Source organism: Leopardus geoffroyi, chromosome A1 (assembly GCF_018350155.1).
Source record: "Leopardus geoffroyi isolate Oge1 chromosome A1, O.geoffroyi_Oge1_pat1.0, whole genome shotgun sequence".
NCBI classification, from domain to species: domain Eukaryota; kingdom Metazoa; phylum Chordata; class Mammalia; order Carnivora; family Felidae; genus Leopardus; species Leopardus geoffroyi.
The window spans coordinates 157,178,048-157,196,196 of record NC_059326.1 but is presented as its reverse complement, the minus strand read 5'-3'; the positions used below and the strand labels follow the sequence as shown (position 1 = coordinate 157,196,196).

Sequence of the window (18,149 nt, the reverse complement as noted above, 5' to 3'; positions counted from 1 at the left end):
TCCCAGTGTGTCAGGCATTGTTGGTTAACTTCCTAATAGTTAACCCCCCAACCCACACCACCACTGCCTGATTTGGTTCATCCTCCCACCCCCCATGTCATTTGGGAGGGGGGCAAATCAATCATGGTGGTTTAATTCTTCTGGGTTGAGATGAAGCTGGTTTAGGTAGGACTGACCTGGCCAGTCAGGTGAAAGGAAAAACCTATTGTGGGGTTTCTGGATAATGTTTCTCTGCTTTCAAGAAAAAACACCTAAGAAGAAACTTCTCTCTTGTTTGCTGGATGTTGTCATGCCTGTGTGTGATGTCTGGAACTTCTGAAGCCATCTTGTGACCATGAGGGAAAAGAAGATAGTGGAAAAAAAGGATAGAAAACACTTGCTTGATGATGCTAAGCCTCTAAATTAAGTAAACTCTAGATTTTTAAAAATGTGAACTAATCATTTTGGTTGTAGTCTTTGTTCTGTGTAGCTGAAAGCACTGTATCTATATCTAACAATCTACTGATAAAAATGTCAGTTAAAATAAAACTATATTAGTATTTACTAAATGTCTACTCTAGTCCATGCATAATAGATAATGGTCTGTCCCTCCAGGAACTTAGTTTAATTCAGGGTTTCTCATAAAGAAAATTGAATTAATATCATGGGGGGTGGAGAAGGGAGGGAAGTTGTTACAATGCAGATTCCTTAGCTCTGTCATAGATTTGTTAGATCACAGTCTTGGGTGTTGAGGGGGACAGAGCAAGAATAAACATTTTAAGTAAGCACTTAGATGATTCTATGTCTTCTAGATATTGAAACCCATTTATTTATTTAAAACTGGTCATGTGAATCAGTGAGTGATTCTCAGTTTGTGATCAGTGAGTGATAAGGCAGAATATATAAAGTGCTGAGGTGTGAAATAGAGAATATGAGCTCTCAAGTTATATGGAGAGTCAGAAGCAATTTAGCAAGGTGGTAGGCAAGATAGACTGATGGCAGAACACAGGTTCCACCACTGACCAACCAAGTGTTTCAATTAATTCATCCTTGAATGGGGCTAACAGGCCTACTTCACTGTGTGGTTGTAAATACAGAGATAACATGTGAGAAACATGTGGTAGGGGCGGCAAAACCAATGCAGCCCAGGGTTATGGGGAGCCCCCATTCACTCACTCTTTGGGTGTGGTATTTATTGGCTGGTGTCAAGATTGTGTCCAGAAAGAACTTGAGGAATCAGACCTAAGGTGGCAGAGAGACCAGTGGAACAAAGCTGCCACCTCTGCTCAGATGCCAGTCTGTGGTCCCATTTGCCATGATTGGCCTCAATAATGTTGCTATTTGGCACATGGAAGGAACCCGGTAAGGAGGGCAGCACCTAGTGTTATGCAAATGTATTTTCCTGCAACAATAGGGACATTAAGTGACTTATATAAGTGATAGATATATAGTTTCCTTTAGTTTGTAAAATTTATTTTTAGAAGTTATTTTATATTTAAGTGGAAAGCATTCCTTTTTGTGCCTAAGGTTTACTAAAAATTGGGAGTTTTATTATTTTTTATTAATAAAAAATGCTTAATGAAGCATTAAAGATGAAGCTTAATGATGCTTAATGAAGCACAAAATAATGCTGTTTCGTTCTATTTACATGATTCCTGCAAGATAAACACAGAGCTTATATTTTTTTCCATTTCCATTACCATAACAAAAGAGAATATCATAGGGGTGCCTGGGTGAATCAGTCGGTTAAGTGTCCAACTCTTGATTTTGGCTCAGGTCATGATCTCTCAGTTTGTGAATTTGAGCCCCGCATTGGGCTCCACGGTGTGGAGCCTGCTTGGGATTCTCTCTTTGTCTCTCTCTCTCTCTCTCTCTCTGCCCCTCTCCCATGCGCGCGTGTGTGTGTGTGCACTCTCTCTCTCAAAAATAACTTAAAAAAAGAGAATGTTATTTTGCAATTGACTTTCTAAATCAACAACTGGAAAGACACACGTATGAACAGTCTCAGTCTTCTAAGAGAGTTTCCTGATACCATTTTTCAAAGATCATCCAAATGGTTAAAAACTGAGTAACAAGATGTGGTCACTCTAATTTTCAGTAAATTAAAAAAAAAAAAAAAAGCACTGTTTTATTAGTGTATTGTATCAGTGGGACTTACATCTAAATTTAACTGTGAAAGGAAAGAAATGACTGAATATTCCAGACTAGTCCAGATGGAGTTACTAAGCACAGGAGAAAGAATTCCCAGGGGGCCTTTTCAGAGAGATATTTGGGCTTTACATAAATCATTGATTATGTAGCTGACAACTGAATCTGAACAGATTTTCCACAAACTCTGAGTTCTGTTTCTCTGTGATTCGGTGTGACTTGTACCAGCTGTGCTGTTGCTGGCAGAGGCATCCGTACCTAGAGCCTCTCACTTCTCTGCCTGTTCTGTTCTTGTGAATCGAGCACTAAATTTACTTAGGAGATTCTGATAACTATTTTGTCAGCCTGTAATACTCAAGATGCAGAAATTCGAAAATTTGAGTTCTTTTCTAGAACAATGAAGAGTATAACTGAAAAAAATTTTCATTTTTGGGAGATCTTCTATGCCTAGTTCCGTTCTCAGTGCATACAGTCCTGCAACACACACACAACACACACACACACACGTGAAGTGAAATTTTAGAGAACATTTTGATGCCTCACAAAAATAACCTGTAAGTTTATGGAACAATGAAATTGAAAAAAATATTTTCCGTAGTTTCTCTGTTGCTTATTTCTAACCACCCTGGTGAATGGATTTTGGCAGCTAGACAAGCCTCCATTGCTGGGTTTTACACAAGACTGAATGCTTTAGGATTGAGATGGAGGCAACTCCACGTTCATGGGTACAGGTGGGGAAGAGGCAGACCAAAGCCAATAGGGTTGTGCCGGCATGAGGTCTGCCTAAAGGAGCCTGGAGGAGAGGACTCTAAATAAGGACATGGCCAAGAGAGACTAGAGAAGGAGACTGGTTGTAGATAATTTCTAGCAAAATAGTTATATGCTATATGAGGCAAACACTTTGTTAGTAAAATTTTCATTAAAATTACAGAATTAATGATGCACCTGTTGTGATTGGCTTCCTTGTGGGAGGCATTCAGTTGGCAAGTGTTCCAGAGTGTCTATGTGAATGAGGGCATGATGAGTTTTACTTATAGGCAAAGTGTATGTAAACTGCTCTAGCAAGTAGTTTTGATGATATTTGGAGTTCTTACAGCATTTTGTAGTTATTTTGTGACACTTTTCCATATTGCCTTGCTATTTTGGGGATGTACGTGTTATTTATGTCAGTCTCCCGGGTAAAGAATACCGTATTTGGAGTCAGAAGACCAGGGTTCAAGGGCTGTCTCTGCCACTTATTATCTTTAACATTTCTTAGGTTGTCCAGAGGAGAGATCTTTGTGTCCTGTGGAGATCATGACTCCTGCCCTACCAATTGACTGAAGGATATCAATTTACTTAATGTACTTGAAGTGTTTTGCAATGTCTATAAGTGTCATATACAAATGTTCTTACTATAATTATTAGTAATTATTAGATGGAATCATGGGCTGAATTGTATCCCCACAAGGAGATATGTTGAAGTCCTAATTCTTAGTACCTCAAAATGTGATCTTATTTGGAAGTAAGGTCATTGCAGATGTAATTAGTTAAGATGAGGTCATAGGGGGGAGGGTGGGGCCATAATCCAATATGACTGACGCCCTTATAAGAAAATGGCTATGTAAAAATGGAGACATATGGAGAATACCATGTAAAAATGGTGGTAGAAATTGAAGTGATGTATCTAGAAGTCAAGGAACACCAGCAATCACCAGCTGTCACCAGAAGCTAAGAGAGAGGAATGAAAAAGATTCTTCCTCAGAGTCCTCAGAAAAAAACCAACCCTGATAACACCTTGGTTTTAGACTTCTAACCTCTAGCAATGTGAGGCAATAAATATCTGTTGTTTTAACCTTCCCAGTTTATGATACTGTGTTATGGAAGCCCTAGGAAACTAATACAGATGGTAAGTTATTTAAGGGGAGTTCCTAGCCATGGAGAAATGTAAGGAATTTATTATTACACAGTCTTATTTTTATATAATGCTCATAGTTTACATGTCATTTAAACAATTTTTTTAAGTTTATTTATTTATTTATTTATTTTTTTCAACGTTTATTTATTTTTGGGACAGAGAGAGACAGAGCATGAACGGGGGAGGGGCAGAGAGAGAGGGAGACACAGAATCGGAAACAGGCTCCAGGCTCTGAGCCATCAGCCCAGAGCCTGACGTGGGGCTCGAACTCACGGACCGCGAGATCGTGACCTGGCTGAAGTCGGACGCTTAACCGACTGCGCCACCCAGGCACCCCTATTTATTTATTTTTGAGAGAGAGATAGAGAGGACAAGTTGGGGAGGGGCAGAGAGAAGGAGAGACACAATCCCAAGCAGTTTCTGCACCATCAGCACAGAGCCCGATGGGGGGCTTGCTCTCACGAACTGTGAGATCATGACCTGAGCTGAGATCAAGAGTTGGATGCTTAACAGACTGTGCCACTCAGGTGCCCCTGACATGTCATTTTTATATACATCATTTCATTTCATCCCCACAACTACCCCCATGGCATAGGTAAAATTTTTCTCAATTCAGATGGAAACTGAGACTTGGAGATTGTCAGTCACTCAGCTGGGAAATATTTTAATTTGCTTCTTTGACTCTTTCCTACATCACAGCAGCTTTGCTTAGACTACTTAGTAGCTCTTCCTGTTATATTGTGTTACCTCAGAATACATTATGTAATTACCAGTTACCTTTCCTCTGCTTGGCTCACATCTCACTGTGGACTCCTAAGGATCCTCACTGAAGCCCAGAGACTGGAGAGGCTCCCTCTCTGCTCTAGAGAACTGAGTCTGGCTCAACCTGACCTCAGTGCATTTCTCAGACTTGAGCAGAAGCTCATAGGTGTGGCGGGAATCCAGGGGGCCTCCTGGGGTGGGAGGGACTGAACTTCATCTGGGCAGGCCCTGCCTTGAGCAATATGTGGGTGTTGTGGGTTGTGCCCAATTCCTGTAGCTGTGTCCACCCACAGCCAGAGTCTTGCCCATCACAGGTTGCGGGGCAGGCAGTGAGAAGATGCTAGAGAGGAATAAGAGACTGCACTGTGGCTGATGGCAGCACCTCCCAGGCACAGATAGGATGCTGTGAGTCCAGGTTGGCCACTCCTCCCAGAGGGGCCCTAGTGGAGGAAGATCAGAAATCTATGGTTGAATCACATCTTCTATGGTCCAGGGATGGGCTGGAGGTTAAATGTCTGTGTGTGTGTGTGTGTGTGTGTGTGTGTGTGTGTGTGTGTGTCTTGAGAGGATAGCTGGCAGGGAATGTGGATAGAGGGGTGGTTAAGAAAACAGGCTTTGGAATAACTTAGACATAGATTTCTGGATTAGAATCTTGGTTCTGTCATAGTATTATGTGCACTTGGACAAATATTTGACTCCTTTGAACCCCAGGGTCTTCATATTTAAAACAGTGACACTATGCCGCTGTTAGGGTTATTGAGAGGATTAAATGAGAAGATTAACATGGACTAAGAACTGGACTCTTTAACAACAAATATGGTCAGTGAGACCAGGGAGTTGTGCAGGGTGCAAGAGGGTTTGCCAGATCATAAAAAACCTTGCTAATGAACCCAGAGTGCCCCATGTATCCCTTCCTTCCCAAGCTGCCCAGACTGTTTTGAGCTTTCTCACCTGGGAGCTGGTTGCCCTCAATGATGGATATGATGTTGCAAAACAAAACCAGAAAGTCCTCCAACCTAACATGACCTATCCCATAGAAAGCTCAACCAACAGTGTTTTGTCTTCCTTTCTTGTGTACTGTAATGTGAAATATCTATCATCATCTTGTACCAAGAAAAGCAATGCATCACAATACAATAAAATGTCTGCCATGGTAGTAAGAGAAAACCTTGAAAATAAATACTTCACAGGCCCCGAATGCCATATCCTACTCACAAGGAGAAATCATCAATCATGTATGCTTTTGCCTATTTCACTTAGAGTTTTATGTATCCCAATTTTAAATACCATTCTTTGGTTGTCAGCCAGACCCCTCATCTTCCCAAACTGTACTCCTGAGAGAATTTCTGAGATATGTACTGCACAACTCCTCCATAACAAACAACTTCATTTCCCTGGCCCAGGGGGCATGGTGGTCCAAGTTTATACTTCCCTCTTTTTTTTATTCCAGCCATCTTTGCCCCCTTGCCTTTTCAGCCACACCTCGGGAAGGTTCCTGCCTTGGAAACATTACTCTTCCCACACATGTCCACATGGCCAACTCCCTCATCTCCTAGTTTTTGCTCACATCTGATGTCTCAGTGAGGCCTGCCCTGACAGGCTATCTAACAATGTGTGTCCCTTCCTCCTGCTAGAATGGAATCCCCGTGAGGGCAGGGATCTTTGTCTGTTTTGTTTGCTAATGACTATCTAAGTGCCTAACATAATGCCCAGCACATAATAAATGCTCAGTAAGTATTTGTTAAGTGATTAAAAGGTAATAACCAGTTTTAGAAGACCAAAGAATTTGAGGGATGGAAGAGACCTTAGAAATTATTGATTCAGTGTTAAGAATTTTTTTCCAGCAGTCAGTTGAAGAAAAATAAAAAGAGATTTATAGGCAGAATTTGTTTTTTATTCAAAATTAAATCCCAAGGGGTAATAGTCCATGTTCTTAAATCTTAGCCATTTGCCTTATTACATAAAAGAATGCTTATGAGAAATTATGGCCAGAGTTGAGAAAGTAGCACATAGAGGCAGCTTTCTGAGCTGCATCCTGGAAGTGAAATCTGGATTTGATTTTGAACACAGACAGCCCTTGGGACTCAGGCTGCTCATCATCACTTAAAACTCCACCCCATTTTAGAGAAGAGGCAGAGATTGCCCACAAAGAAAAGGCATTTCCTTTTTCTCAAGGTCCCATAGCTACTTAATTAGAGGCAGATTCAAGAGCGGACCTGAGGCGTCTGGCCTCAATGCGGTGATCCTTCCACGATCAGGGACAAAAAGAAGAAAAAGAAAAAAAAGGCTTTGGTGCTTTCCTGTTCAATGAAGCTTAAATGAGCATTGGCCACACTGCCACTGTGAATCCATGAACACATTGTGGAAATCAGAATTATTTACTGCCTTTAATATAATGTCACCGTACTTGTCCTATAAATGATTGCAAGCATTCCGCCTCCCCCTGTTCCATGGATTATTAATATGACCTAATATTTAACAAGTACTATAATGTGTGGGTGTTGTTCCAACTGCTTGAGGCTGGGAAGAGCCTTGTCAGTGCTTGGTCTGCCAGGTCTTTTAATGTGCATGTCTCTAGACAAACCTTTTTCTTAGGGTGTGTATTACCCATTTTATTGCTCATTCTCACTTTTTTGGGGCTGTTATTATTGGGTTTTTTTTTTTTCAGTATTTCCTATAAATATTCCCATATAGATTTATAAGGCAGAACCTCTGAGAATATGTAATATAGATTCTGGTAGCTTAAGTTCATAATAACTTTTGCTTCTGTTATTACCCTCTCTGCATATCAATAAATCTGTTGTCACTCAATGAATACTATGACTTGAAGGATGAAGCTATTTTTTAAATTGTTTTTTATGTTTATGTTTTTGGAGTTAGCATGTCAGTTCGAAGTACCTTCACTGATTATTGAAATGCCTGTGTGCCACCTTGCTTTTCCAGTTAATCAGCTACCCAGGAGTCTACTGCATGAGGCAGAGTCTTAAAGATTCAGCTGTTCCACTAGACTCTCCATTCAGTCTGTCCACTATGGTTCTGCAGGAATCAATATTCAATACTCCGTGATAGGCTACGACTGTAGGGGGGGAGATCAGAAAGCATAATATCCTATAGTCCTTGTGTTTCGGGAGCTTGCAGCCTGCTCTGGGAGATTAGAGGGGAAAGATCAAAACAAAACAAAACAAAACAAAACAAACCCAACCATCTTAGGTGGTACCTAGGAGTTACAGATATATGGCTTAGACCGCAAGAGAGAGGTTTTCGAGGAGATCAAGGGAGAAATGAATGTTGGCACCAGAAAATCTTCATTATACTTTTGCTTTGAATTACATAATATTTCTCCCCTTTTGTCTTAATTTTAGTTTCTCTGGAATCCAAGAAAGGGCAAAAATTTCCTTGAATTTCTTTGTAGGTTTGTCATTGTCTTCCAGGAATTTGTTCTGTCATCTCCTGGTATGTAGGTCAGCAGCCTGGGCTAAAGAAATCGACTTGGGTTCATACTGGAATTTGACAGATCAGAAGAATGATTTCTATTTTCTATTTGTCATGTGTAGATTCAAGTAAGAATAAGTCTCCCATTCCTCCTTGAATGGCAAGTGTAGCTAATATGTCCCTGTAAAATAATTATTTTTATGCACACCACAATCATTGTCCTTAGCTCAGAAAAAATGTCACCTGTCCAAATACTGTATTTTTAAACATTAAAAAAATCCTTTTCCCTTGTTTGGTTTCATTTTCCCTTGATTATGACCTTATTGTCACATAAACAAGTACAAGTTATGGGCAGCATGAAAAGAGGGGCTGAAATATTGTGGTTGAACTCTGTGTGGTGTGTAAATTCGATTGGCAAAGGATCAGGGAAATCCTTCATGTGAACAGACTGTGATAAAAAATCAGTGAATTTAAAATGTTTGTCATCTTCAAAAATTGTTTATCATCTTCATTGTTAAAGGTAATTAAAAAAAATGAAAATTCAGTATTTAGACTTTTCTCATGTTGTTTGATCATTTCTTTTGTTTGATAATTTTTCTTGTTTGTCATAATGTATATTTTATGACCAGAATTTTTTAAAATCTGGTCAAACCTCTTCATTTGGCAAATGAAAGAACTAAAGCCAAGACATGATGGGCCTGACTGAGGTCATACAGACAATTAGTGCAAGTCCCAAGACTAAATCCCAAGTGTCCAAAAAGCATTAATTGTTGCATCAGACCAAATCTCCTGACATACAAAATAGAAAACAATTCAAACAAATATGCGTCGCCTCTGTGATCCCACCTTTACAAACTAGAGTTCTAGGATCTTTTGGACATTGCACTTTCATTAATAATATGTCCTATTTCCAAGTCCCCAGAGCAGACCCTCTTCTGCAGTCCTTCCCTGGATGAGCTCCAGGTGTGGCACTGGACAGCAGAAACAAAATTTTCTGATGATTAATTTAACATACTTACAAATTCTCTGAATTTTAATAATGGAATTGTTAACAGATTTATTGGTTTACTTTGAAAGTCGTAGGTACCTGTATCGATCTTTTCATGTTACTCGTTGTGTGGCATTATTCATAATCTATAGGAACCTATGGAAGTTATTTAAAGAGGAGGCTTTAAATAAATTAATAAAATAAAACTGGCTTGTTTTCTGAATCAGAAAGGAATAGCATAGAGAGGTTCATCTTCTGACATGATTTAATACGTCTCTTCTGAAAGCAGAGAACTAGTTTAGATGAACTCAAGCATCTCATTCAGGCACTTGAATCTCTAGCTGAATCATTAAATATAGTAAGTAGTTAAAACACGTTGTAATTTACCAACTTACCTGTCAACATATTCAACTAGATCCGTAGAATTCTTAGCTGACATTGTGGCTGGAGATAATCTTACCTAAAATAAAGGTCACAGGTTTAAAATGTATCATCATCTACTTTATATGAAGTCTTATCCATATTATTTTTATGTAAATATTTTAGTTTTTAACAAAATATATACCATGGACTATCAGCCCAGTTAAACTTGCACTTGCCCCATCTGTGTTTCTGGAGACTAAAACCAAAGTCAAGTTCTGGAAAGATACTAGAGAGCTGCATTTCATAGATTGGTATCACAGTCAGAAAAAACTTTTTAGACAAGTCAAACCATGGATTATTCTTAGAAAATTTTTAAAGTGAAATATCCAGTGATTATTGGCTGAGTTACTAAAGAAGTTCTCACGGAGTAAATTATTCCATCATACTAATTTCTGCGGGGAATCAGCTAATTTTCAAAAACAAACTCTAAAACTAGAAATCTGGTCTATCCAGATAACTTTGTTTTCTAGGAAACCTGGATGTCAGATTATTATAGTCAATGAGAAATAAAAGCAGAGCACAGTTATGTACATTACTTACTAGTATTAAATAGAGCTGACTGTATGAACACTTAACTAATTCAATAACATGGTGCTACTAGAAAGAAAGTTCCACTGCATCAAAGTTCATAATATTGCAGCATTTCTGGGAGGAAAGAGTTCACCAAATGCACTCATTGTTTGGCATATGCTAAAACTGTTTTAAACTCTAATGTTCTTTATTTTTAAGATTAAAAACAGGACACAGATTTATGTTCATTTTAATAGCCCGTCACTGAACTGGATTCAATAGGGAGAGTATGAGTAGTATTCCACCTCTGCTTAAAACTTAAACAAAATATTTTCCTGGGATATTTTGTCTTGGTTTATATTATTGTATACTGTAATGGTGAGCAGAGTAAAATTTAAGACCTACATATAGGAATCATTCGTTTTGCAAATGCCTAAGGAATTACCACGTCTTATTTCTTGCTGTAGGGCCTAAGAGACTTAATTGGAAAGCTCTCCCCTCCAATAAAACTTAAAAAAAAAAAAAAAAGAAAGAAAAAAAAAAAGAAAGAAATGTATTATCAAGGAAGCTAATAAAGAATCCTGATGATAGGCTCTCCTGACCCTGCTGACTTGATATTGGTCAACCAGCACAGGCTCGAGGATGCTCAGAATGGAGCCAGTGATCGCCATGATAGTGATGTAGGCCATGCCTCCCCTTTGCTGAATGGAGTCTGCAATGGGTCTGATGGCCTGAAGCTGAGTCTTCCCCTAGAGGATGTATATACACTGATCCACAGGGCACTCAGGTATCCATGTTATGGAAACCATCCTAACTCCCTAGAGAACATGACTGGCCTTCTGCCCTGGTTTGTGTTTTGACTCCGGTTTTGAGCTGGAACAGCGCTGGGTCCTGGGCTCCCGACCTGTGCCAGCTCTTCCTTTCTCACCTTGCCATGGCTGTCCTGGCCTGTGTGAGGGAGTCTGTGGTATTTCCTCAGCAACTGGCTGGTCCTGGGCCTTACATGTTTGGCACCTAGTAGTTCTTTCATTCCCTTTTGTGGCATGAAAGAGTCTGTGACTATTGTGTCCAAGGACACTAAATTACTGGTCTATTGTTTCCTTCCCCCTTCTCAAGTGAAACAATTGGATATATATCTTTTACTTTTATATTATTAATTTTTAAGTCTTATTTTGAAAATTGTAAATAGCATCCTCTTAAAAACACAACTCACATACTTTTAAAGTAATAAATGTTAAACCTGATAATGGAGGAGAATTTGGGAAAATATAGAAAAGTAAAAGTTACAGAAAAAAGAAATCTTATTGTAATTTTACTACTTACATAGAGCAAAAGTCATTAACATTGTGACATATCTGTTTCCTCTTTCTTCTCTGCAATTTTTGATGTATCTAAGATAATATGTAAATTTCTATATCTTTGGTAATTGAATATAAGAGTCAGCTCTGTTTCATCCCTATTCCTACAAGCAAGAATGTAATTATATTAACAATTCTCAGGAACAACATGGGATTTTTTTATGTGTGTCAGTTTTCATTGGCTTTATAAGAATACTTTAAAATGCTATGATCCTTTATGGCTTAATGGCCTATAAAATACTTTCACATAGGGGCGCCTGGGTGGTTCAGTGGGTTGAGCATCCAACTTCGGCTCAGGTCACGATCTCACGGTTGGTGGGTTCAGGCCCCATGTCAGGCTCTGTGCCGATAGCTCAGGGCCTGGAGCCTGCTTCGGATTCTGTGTCTTCCTCTCTCTCTGCTACTCCCCTGTTCACACTCTGTCTCTCTCTCAAAAATAAATAAAGATTAAAAAATTAAAAAAAAAAACCTTTCACATATATGATGTTCTATAAGGTGGGAATCGTAGTTACTGAGATCCTACTTCATCACAGAAAAATTTAAGATGATTATTGTTTTTTTAAGTTTATTTATTTTGAGAGAGAGAGAGAGAGAGAGAGAGTGTGAGAGAGTGTGAGTGGGGGAGGGGCAGGGAGAGAAGGAAGGAGAGACTGATAATCTCAAGCAGGCTCCACACGGAGCCCGACATAGGGCTCAAACTCACGAACCCATAAGATCATGACCTGAGCCCAAACCAAGAGTCGGACCCTTGAACAACTGAGCTACCCAGGCACCCCTAAGATGATTATTTTTATAGGTGAGGAATGTGAGGATTAGAGAAGTAGTGGACTTGCTCAAGATCCTATAGATGATGATAATAATTATATTACAGCTATTGATGGAGTCCCTTTTACTTGCTAAGCCCTTTTTCTTAGGGCTCATTCAAATCTCACATCTTTGTATGTTAGGCCTAATTAGCCCATTTTGTAGAAGAGGAAACAGAGAAGTTAAATAACTGCTAAAAGTCACACAGCCTGGGTATGGTACAGCCATCAGATATCAAAGATCAATGCTTGATATTGATATTGTGCTAGCTTTCCAGTGCTCTATCACAAGAGGCTTCATCCACTGATGAGGGCTAAAACTACTGCTTCTTTGAATGTTCTTTTTCATTAATGACAAGTACCAATAAAAGAATCCTATTTAGCTCTTCTCTTTTTCATGTTAGAGATAAGGTCTGTATCTCGAATTTATCATAGTTTCTTTTGAATCTTTATAAAAAATAATTGTCAAATTTTGTTAATACCTAGCCCTGCCTATTAAAAGTCAGTCCAATGAATGTATCCACAAATTGAGGCCCCTTTTCTTTTCAGCTTGTGCTGTCATCACTTTGTAAAAGCAGAACAAATAAGAAATACAGGTACAGTGAAAAGAAAAACAACTCTTCTAGGACCCCTTAGAACTCTCTGAATAACGCTAAGCTTTAAAGAAGCTGAACAAAATATTCTATTTTTACTATGAATGTCTAAAAGTACTTGCTTTCTTTTCTTGGTCACTGACTGAGCCAGGAAGGTGGCCATCAGGTTCATTCCGCTGTTCCTCTGCAGTCGGAGAGGCATTTTTGTTTACATCTGTATCTAGGCAACCAGAATGCTGAATTAGATCAGGAACTAAGGCAAGTGAATTTTTGCAGTAGAAGTTAATCTTCTCTTTAAAATTAAGGGCAGTTTCTGTACCTATGGCAAAAGTTCAGGGAGGCTTCTTTTTTTTTTTTTAATGTTTATTTATTTTTGAGACACAAAGAGACAGAGCTCTAGCCAGGGATGGGCAGAGAGAGAGGGGGAGACACAGAATTTGAAATAGGCTTAGGCTCTGAGCTGTCAGCACACAGCCTGATGCAGGGCTCAAACCCACTAACGGTGAGATCATGACCTGATCTGAAGTTGGCAGCTTAACCAACTGAGCCACCCAGGTGCCCCAAGGGAGGCTTCCAATTGGTTTTACACCCTCCTCTTCTGTCCTCCCTTACATCATTTCTTCACCAGGCCCCCATCACACCCATAGTTAGCTACAAAAATTTATTGTCCCAGGTACTCCCATTAGACATTTAGGAAATTTTGTTGAGACACACTCATTTAGATCAAACTGTTATGAAATAATGGGAAAAGATTTCTCACACTATTGTGCCCAAGACACCCAAGGATCTTCTTTGGGATTTATTACCTTGCTTATATGTAATAAGAAATATAAATAAGGTAGTAAAGAATGAGAATTTAGAGACCTGGTAATCCGTGGGTTAAATACCTGCACTCATGATGCTTGATTTCCTGGCTTTATTTTTTGCTGATTTTATTATTATTTTTTTTAAAGGGAGCAGAACTTTTTGTTTGGTCTTTCAGAAAGCCAGAGCACTAAGGAAACTGGATTGCAATCTGACTAATGTCTTTATGTTTCCAGGGCATCTTCCCGGGGTGGCTCAGTAGCATTGTGACTGCAGGAAGGATCTGTGATGTCAATGAGGTTGACCCCCACACTTTAAGTCAAGCCTCCAGGGATTCAGAGCTTCAGGGGTTTTCTGTTAGTGCTCATTGTCATAAAATCACTAGGTCCTTCACCTCTTGGTTTCATTGGATGGGAAGTGGTTATTTTTAGGCCGACATTCACACCTTCCCCTGATTTCACCTTCTCATTTGATGGAAGACCAGTTTCCATCAAATGAGATAGACAAAGAGAATGAACTGCTGCCATACTCCCCAGTCTTCCTACAAGTGTGCTCATTCAGGAAGCTAACTCTTGTAGGCCACTAGGGGGAGTCTCACAAAAAAATGCAGCAATAATGACGGGAGTGGTAGGTCCTGGCTTTAAACAAATTAAAATCTTGAGTTTTTTTGTGTTTTGCTTTTTGTTTTTTTGTTTTTGTTTTTTTTAATAAATAAAATCTTGAACTTTGACTCTGTAGAGAAAATCTTGCTTGGTTACTTGGTCAACAAGATGTTGATTGTTTCAGCTCTGAAATATTCTCCTGAGTTCTAAAATTGGAATTTGTACATTTTGGTAATACTACTTGGCCCTCATATACAGAAATTATATTATTGGTTGAGTTACTTTTCAAATTATGGTGCCAGATTTGCCTTGCTCTGAGGACACATAATGTTCAGGATGCCAAATGACAAACTTAGATCCCACAGATAAATACTGCCTATGATTTTTTGCTTCAGGGGTATGTCTTCTAGTGCTTAGCCCTTAACACTTAGAAATACAGTATTTCATGGTTTGTAAGCTGTCCAAACAGCTCATTACACCATCCTAATCATCATTTTATCAAGCACCAAGGGAAATGGCACACCATGAGTGAGAGCCAATGGCTATGGATACCAAGAGAGTGGGTTAGAACCCTGACTCCTCAACCAACTGGCTACTTGGGCAAAATGACTTCACTTTTTCAAGACTCAGTTTTCTCATCTGTGAAGTGAGCTAATAATATTGATCTCATAAGGTAGTTGAGGATTAAATGCAATGATACACTTAAAGTACTCAGCTGAGTGCCAGACTGGGAATTCACTAAAAGGTAGCTATTATTAGTGATTATCTCTCAAGCTGGCAATTATCCAAGAAATAGATACAGGCTCTGTGTGAGAAAGGAAAACTGGATTTGACCTTGCTAAGAAACTTTTTGTGGTTCTCTCCCTCCTTAAATTCAGCTTTTAGTCGATAGCACTTGGCTAGAAAAATGGACTCCAATGAAGTAAGAATCTAATTTGTTTGTTCTCTAAATGGTTGCTTGGTTATTAACATAGCAGTGCAATAGGATATTTGTACCACTGGATTCCCACCTGACCAATGTGTAAGTAAAATCCTTCCTAGAAGGCAGTAATCTTCTAAGATCTATTCTAATCCAGGCCTACTGAGAGTAGAGCCCAAAAGCACAAAAACCAATAACGTTCAGTTTAGATCTTAAAACTTAAAAATGACATTATATTCTGATATAACTCTAAATATAGGCATAAAGAAGTAATTGTGATGTGGTGGGCAGTTAAAGGGGTTGGTGAGTGTTGAGGGTCAGTGGAGACAACCACTGTGTGCTGTGCACGACACAACCCTAGGGGCACCTTTCACACGATAAAACTAGATTTCCTATTTTTCACAAGTTTTTACACATGTGTAAAGAAAATATCTTCTGGGGCGCCTGGGTGGCGCAGTCGGTTAGGCGTCCGACTTCAGCCAGGTCACGATCTCGCGGTCCGTGAGTTCGAGCCCCGCGTCAGGCTCTGGGCTGATGGCTCAGAGCCTGGAGCCTGTTTCCGATTCTGTGTCTCCCTCTCTCTCTGCCCCTCCCCCGTTCATGCTCTGTCTCTCTCTGTCCCAAAAATAAATAAACGTTGAAAAAAAAAATTAAAAAAAAAAAGAAAATATCTTCTTCTCAGGGCACCTGGGTGGCTCAGTCAGTTAAGTGTCCAATTTTGGCTGAGGTCATGGTCTCGCGGTTTGTGAGTTCAAGGCCTGCGTTCGGTTCTGTGCTGACAGCTCAGAGCCTGGAGCCTGCTTCGGATTCTGTGTCTCCTTCTCTCTCTGTCCCTCCCCCACTCACGCTTTGTCTCCTTCTCAAAAAATAAACATTAAGAAAATTTAAAGAAAATATCTTATTCTAAAAAGCTCAGTATATCAGGATAATTTTCTAGTAATCTCTGTTGTGTTGAACATTTCACAGTTTAGAAGATGTTCCTCAGGTGCCATCTCTTGAATCCTCTGAGGAAGGCAGTGCAGACACGAATATCCCAGTTTTACAGATTAAAATACAAGGAGGTTCAGAAAGATTGACTCACATACGTGGATGGTGAAACCCTAACTGACCAGACCCCAGGACGGCTAACCCTTAGCCTTGTGTACAGCCCCCCTGCGATGATCATACTGGATTCTGCTAAGCTGTAAGTGTTGGACTTCCATTGTAAAGGGTGCTCAATGCAAAGGGAGTCCTTAATGCTCCCTCACAATTATATTGGATTTCCTCTCCACAGGACTCTCCTACTCTCCTAGATGACTCTCTTACCTTCCCTCTGCGCTCAAACTGCCATCGGCTGCTGCCATCCTCACTCTCAGCTCATGACCTTTCCTTTATATGTAATCAAGAAAACAGAAGTTATCGGAACAGAATTTTTATGAGCCCACATGCTACATCTACAGACCCACGTGCATCTCTGTCCAAAAATTTTGCCCTCGCTCCTCTTCCAGCGAATGAGCCATCTGTGTTCCTTGTTCAGGCCTATCCCCCAGTTGTCCTTAGGTCCTACTCCCTCTCAACTATTCAAGGACTGTCTTCCCATTTTGCTAGATCATTTCCATCAGGATACAAACACATTTCCCCCCTTCTATCTACCTTAAAACCAACCAACACCTTCTTTCAATCCTATATATCAATTACCACTCCCCCTACCTTTTGTGGACAGGAAAACTCCCTGAAAGTGTTTTTATTTTTCTCATTCTAATTTCTCTCTTTGATGTGGTCTAAATTGTGTGTCCCCTACTTCTTCTATCCCCTTCATATGTTGATGGCCTAACCTCAAATGTGACCCTATGTGGAGATAAGGACTTTAAGGTTAAATGAAGTCATAAGGGTGAGGTCCTAACCTAATAGGATTGATGGCCTTATAGGAATAGAAAGGAATCTCAACCTCTCTGTCTCTATCTGTCTTTGCGGGCATAAACACACACACATACACACACAGGAATGTGAGAACCCAATGAGAAGGTAGCTGTCTGCAAGCTAGGTAGAGGGGGTCCCCACTAGGAACTGAATCTGTTAACACCTTGATCTCAGACTTCCCAGCTTCCAGAACTATGAGAAATTAATTTGTCATTTATGCCACACAGATTATGATATTTTTCTATAGCAGCCTAAACAGATTAAGATCCTCTCGTATAACCAGAATCAGGCTTTCTGTCCCAGGTGACTTCCACTAAAACTGCCCTTGTCAGGGTCCCCTGTGATTCTCTGTTGTCTGTCCAGTGGTCAGCTGTCAGTCTTCCTGTCATTTGCCCCATCAGCAGCATTTAACAGAGTTGAGGGCTGTGTGTTCCTTACTTGGCTCCCCGGGCAACATGTCTCTCATCACCCTGCTATTTCTTCCCATGGGTTTCACATTCATCTCCCTGAAATCTGAACAGGTGATCAATGATTTCAGTTTTCTCAGAGGCTTCCTGAAGGTCCCACATGTTCTGGGAATCCTCAGCCTTGGGAAAACCAGAATAGCTGGTCACCCTTCCTGTGAGTGTTGTGCCCCAGAGTTCAGTCCTTGCACTCCCACACTCACCACCTTAATGAGCTCAGCCAGTCTCATGGCTGTAAGCTGGTGATCCCTCAAATCTCTTCCCCCTCCCAAAGTTCCTCCCCGTACAGCCGTCCCTATTTCAGTAAAATGGCACCAGGCTTTTTCTAGTTGCTCAGGCCTCAAACCTTGGAATTCTCCTTTACTTCTCTTTTTCTTTCATCCCCTATGTTTGTTTCACCTTAAAAATATATCCAGAATGGGTCACTTCTTGCTGCCTCCTCTGCTGCCACACTGGTCCAAGTTATCATTGTTTCTCCTTTGGACTATGCTGATGGCTTTCTAAAACCAATCTCCCTTCTGTCAATCAAACTTGCCACCCGTTAATTATTCTCAACAAAATAGCCAGT

General features: G+C 40.0%; 1 protein-coding gene across 3 annotated transcripts in view; it reads right to left on the bottom strand.

The window, feature by feature from the left end:
- Positions 1-13,923, bottom strand: part of FAM81B (family with sequence similarity 81 member B) — a 55,334-nt gene extending 41,411 nt beyond the window's left edge. Inside the window, exons 1-3 of one of the 3 annotated variants that reach the window (XM_045498499.1) lie at positions 13,781-13,923; positions 13,016-13,113; positions 9,602-9,666 (exon numbers count right to left, since the gene is read on the bottom strand). In XM_045498499.1, coding sequence (XP_045354455.1) covers positions 9,602-9,666; positions 13,016-13,113; positions 13,781-13,790 — 173 coding nt within the window. In that variant the 5' untranslated portion in view covers positions 13,791-13,923. The remainder of the gene's footprint in view (positions 1-9,601; positions 9,667-13,015; positions 13,114-13,780) is intronic. The other 2 variants (XM_045498506.1, XM_045498515.1) reach the window with 2 other exon arrangements.
- Positions 13,924-18,149: the final 4,226 nt, after the last annotated feature.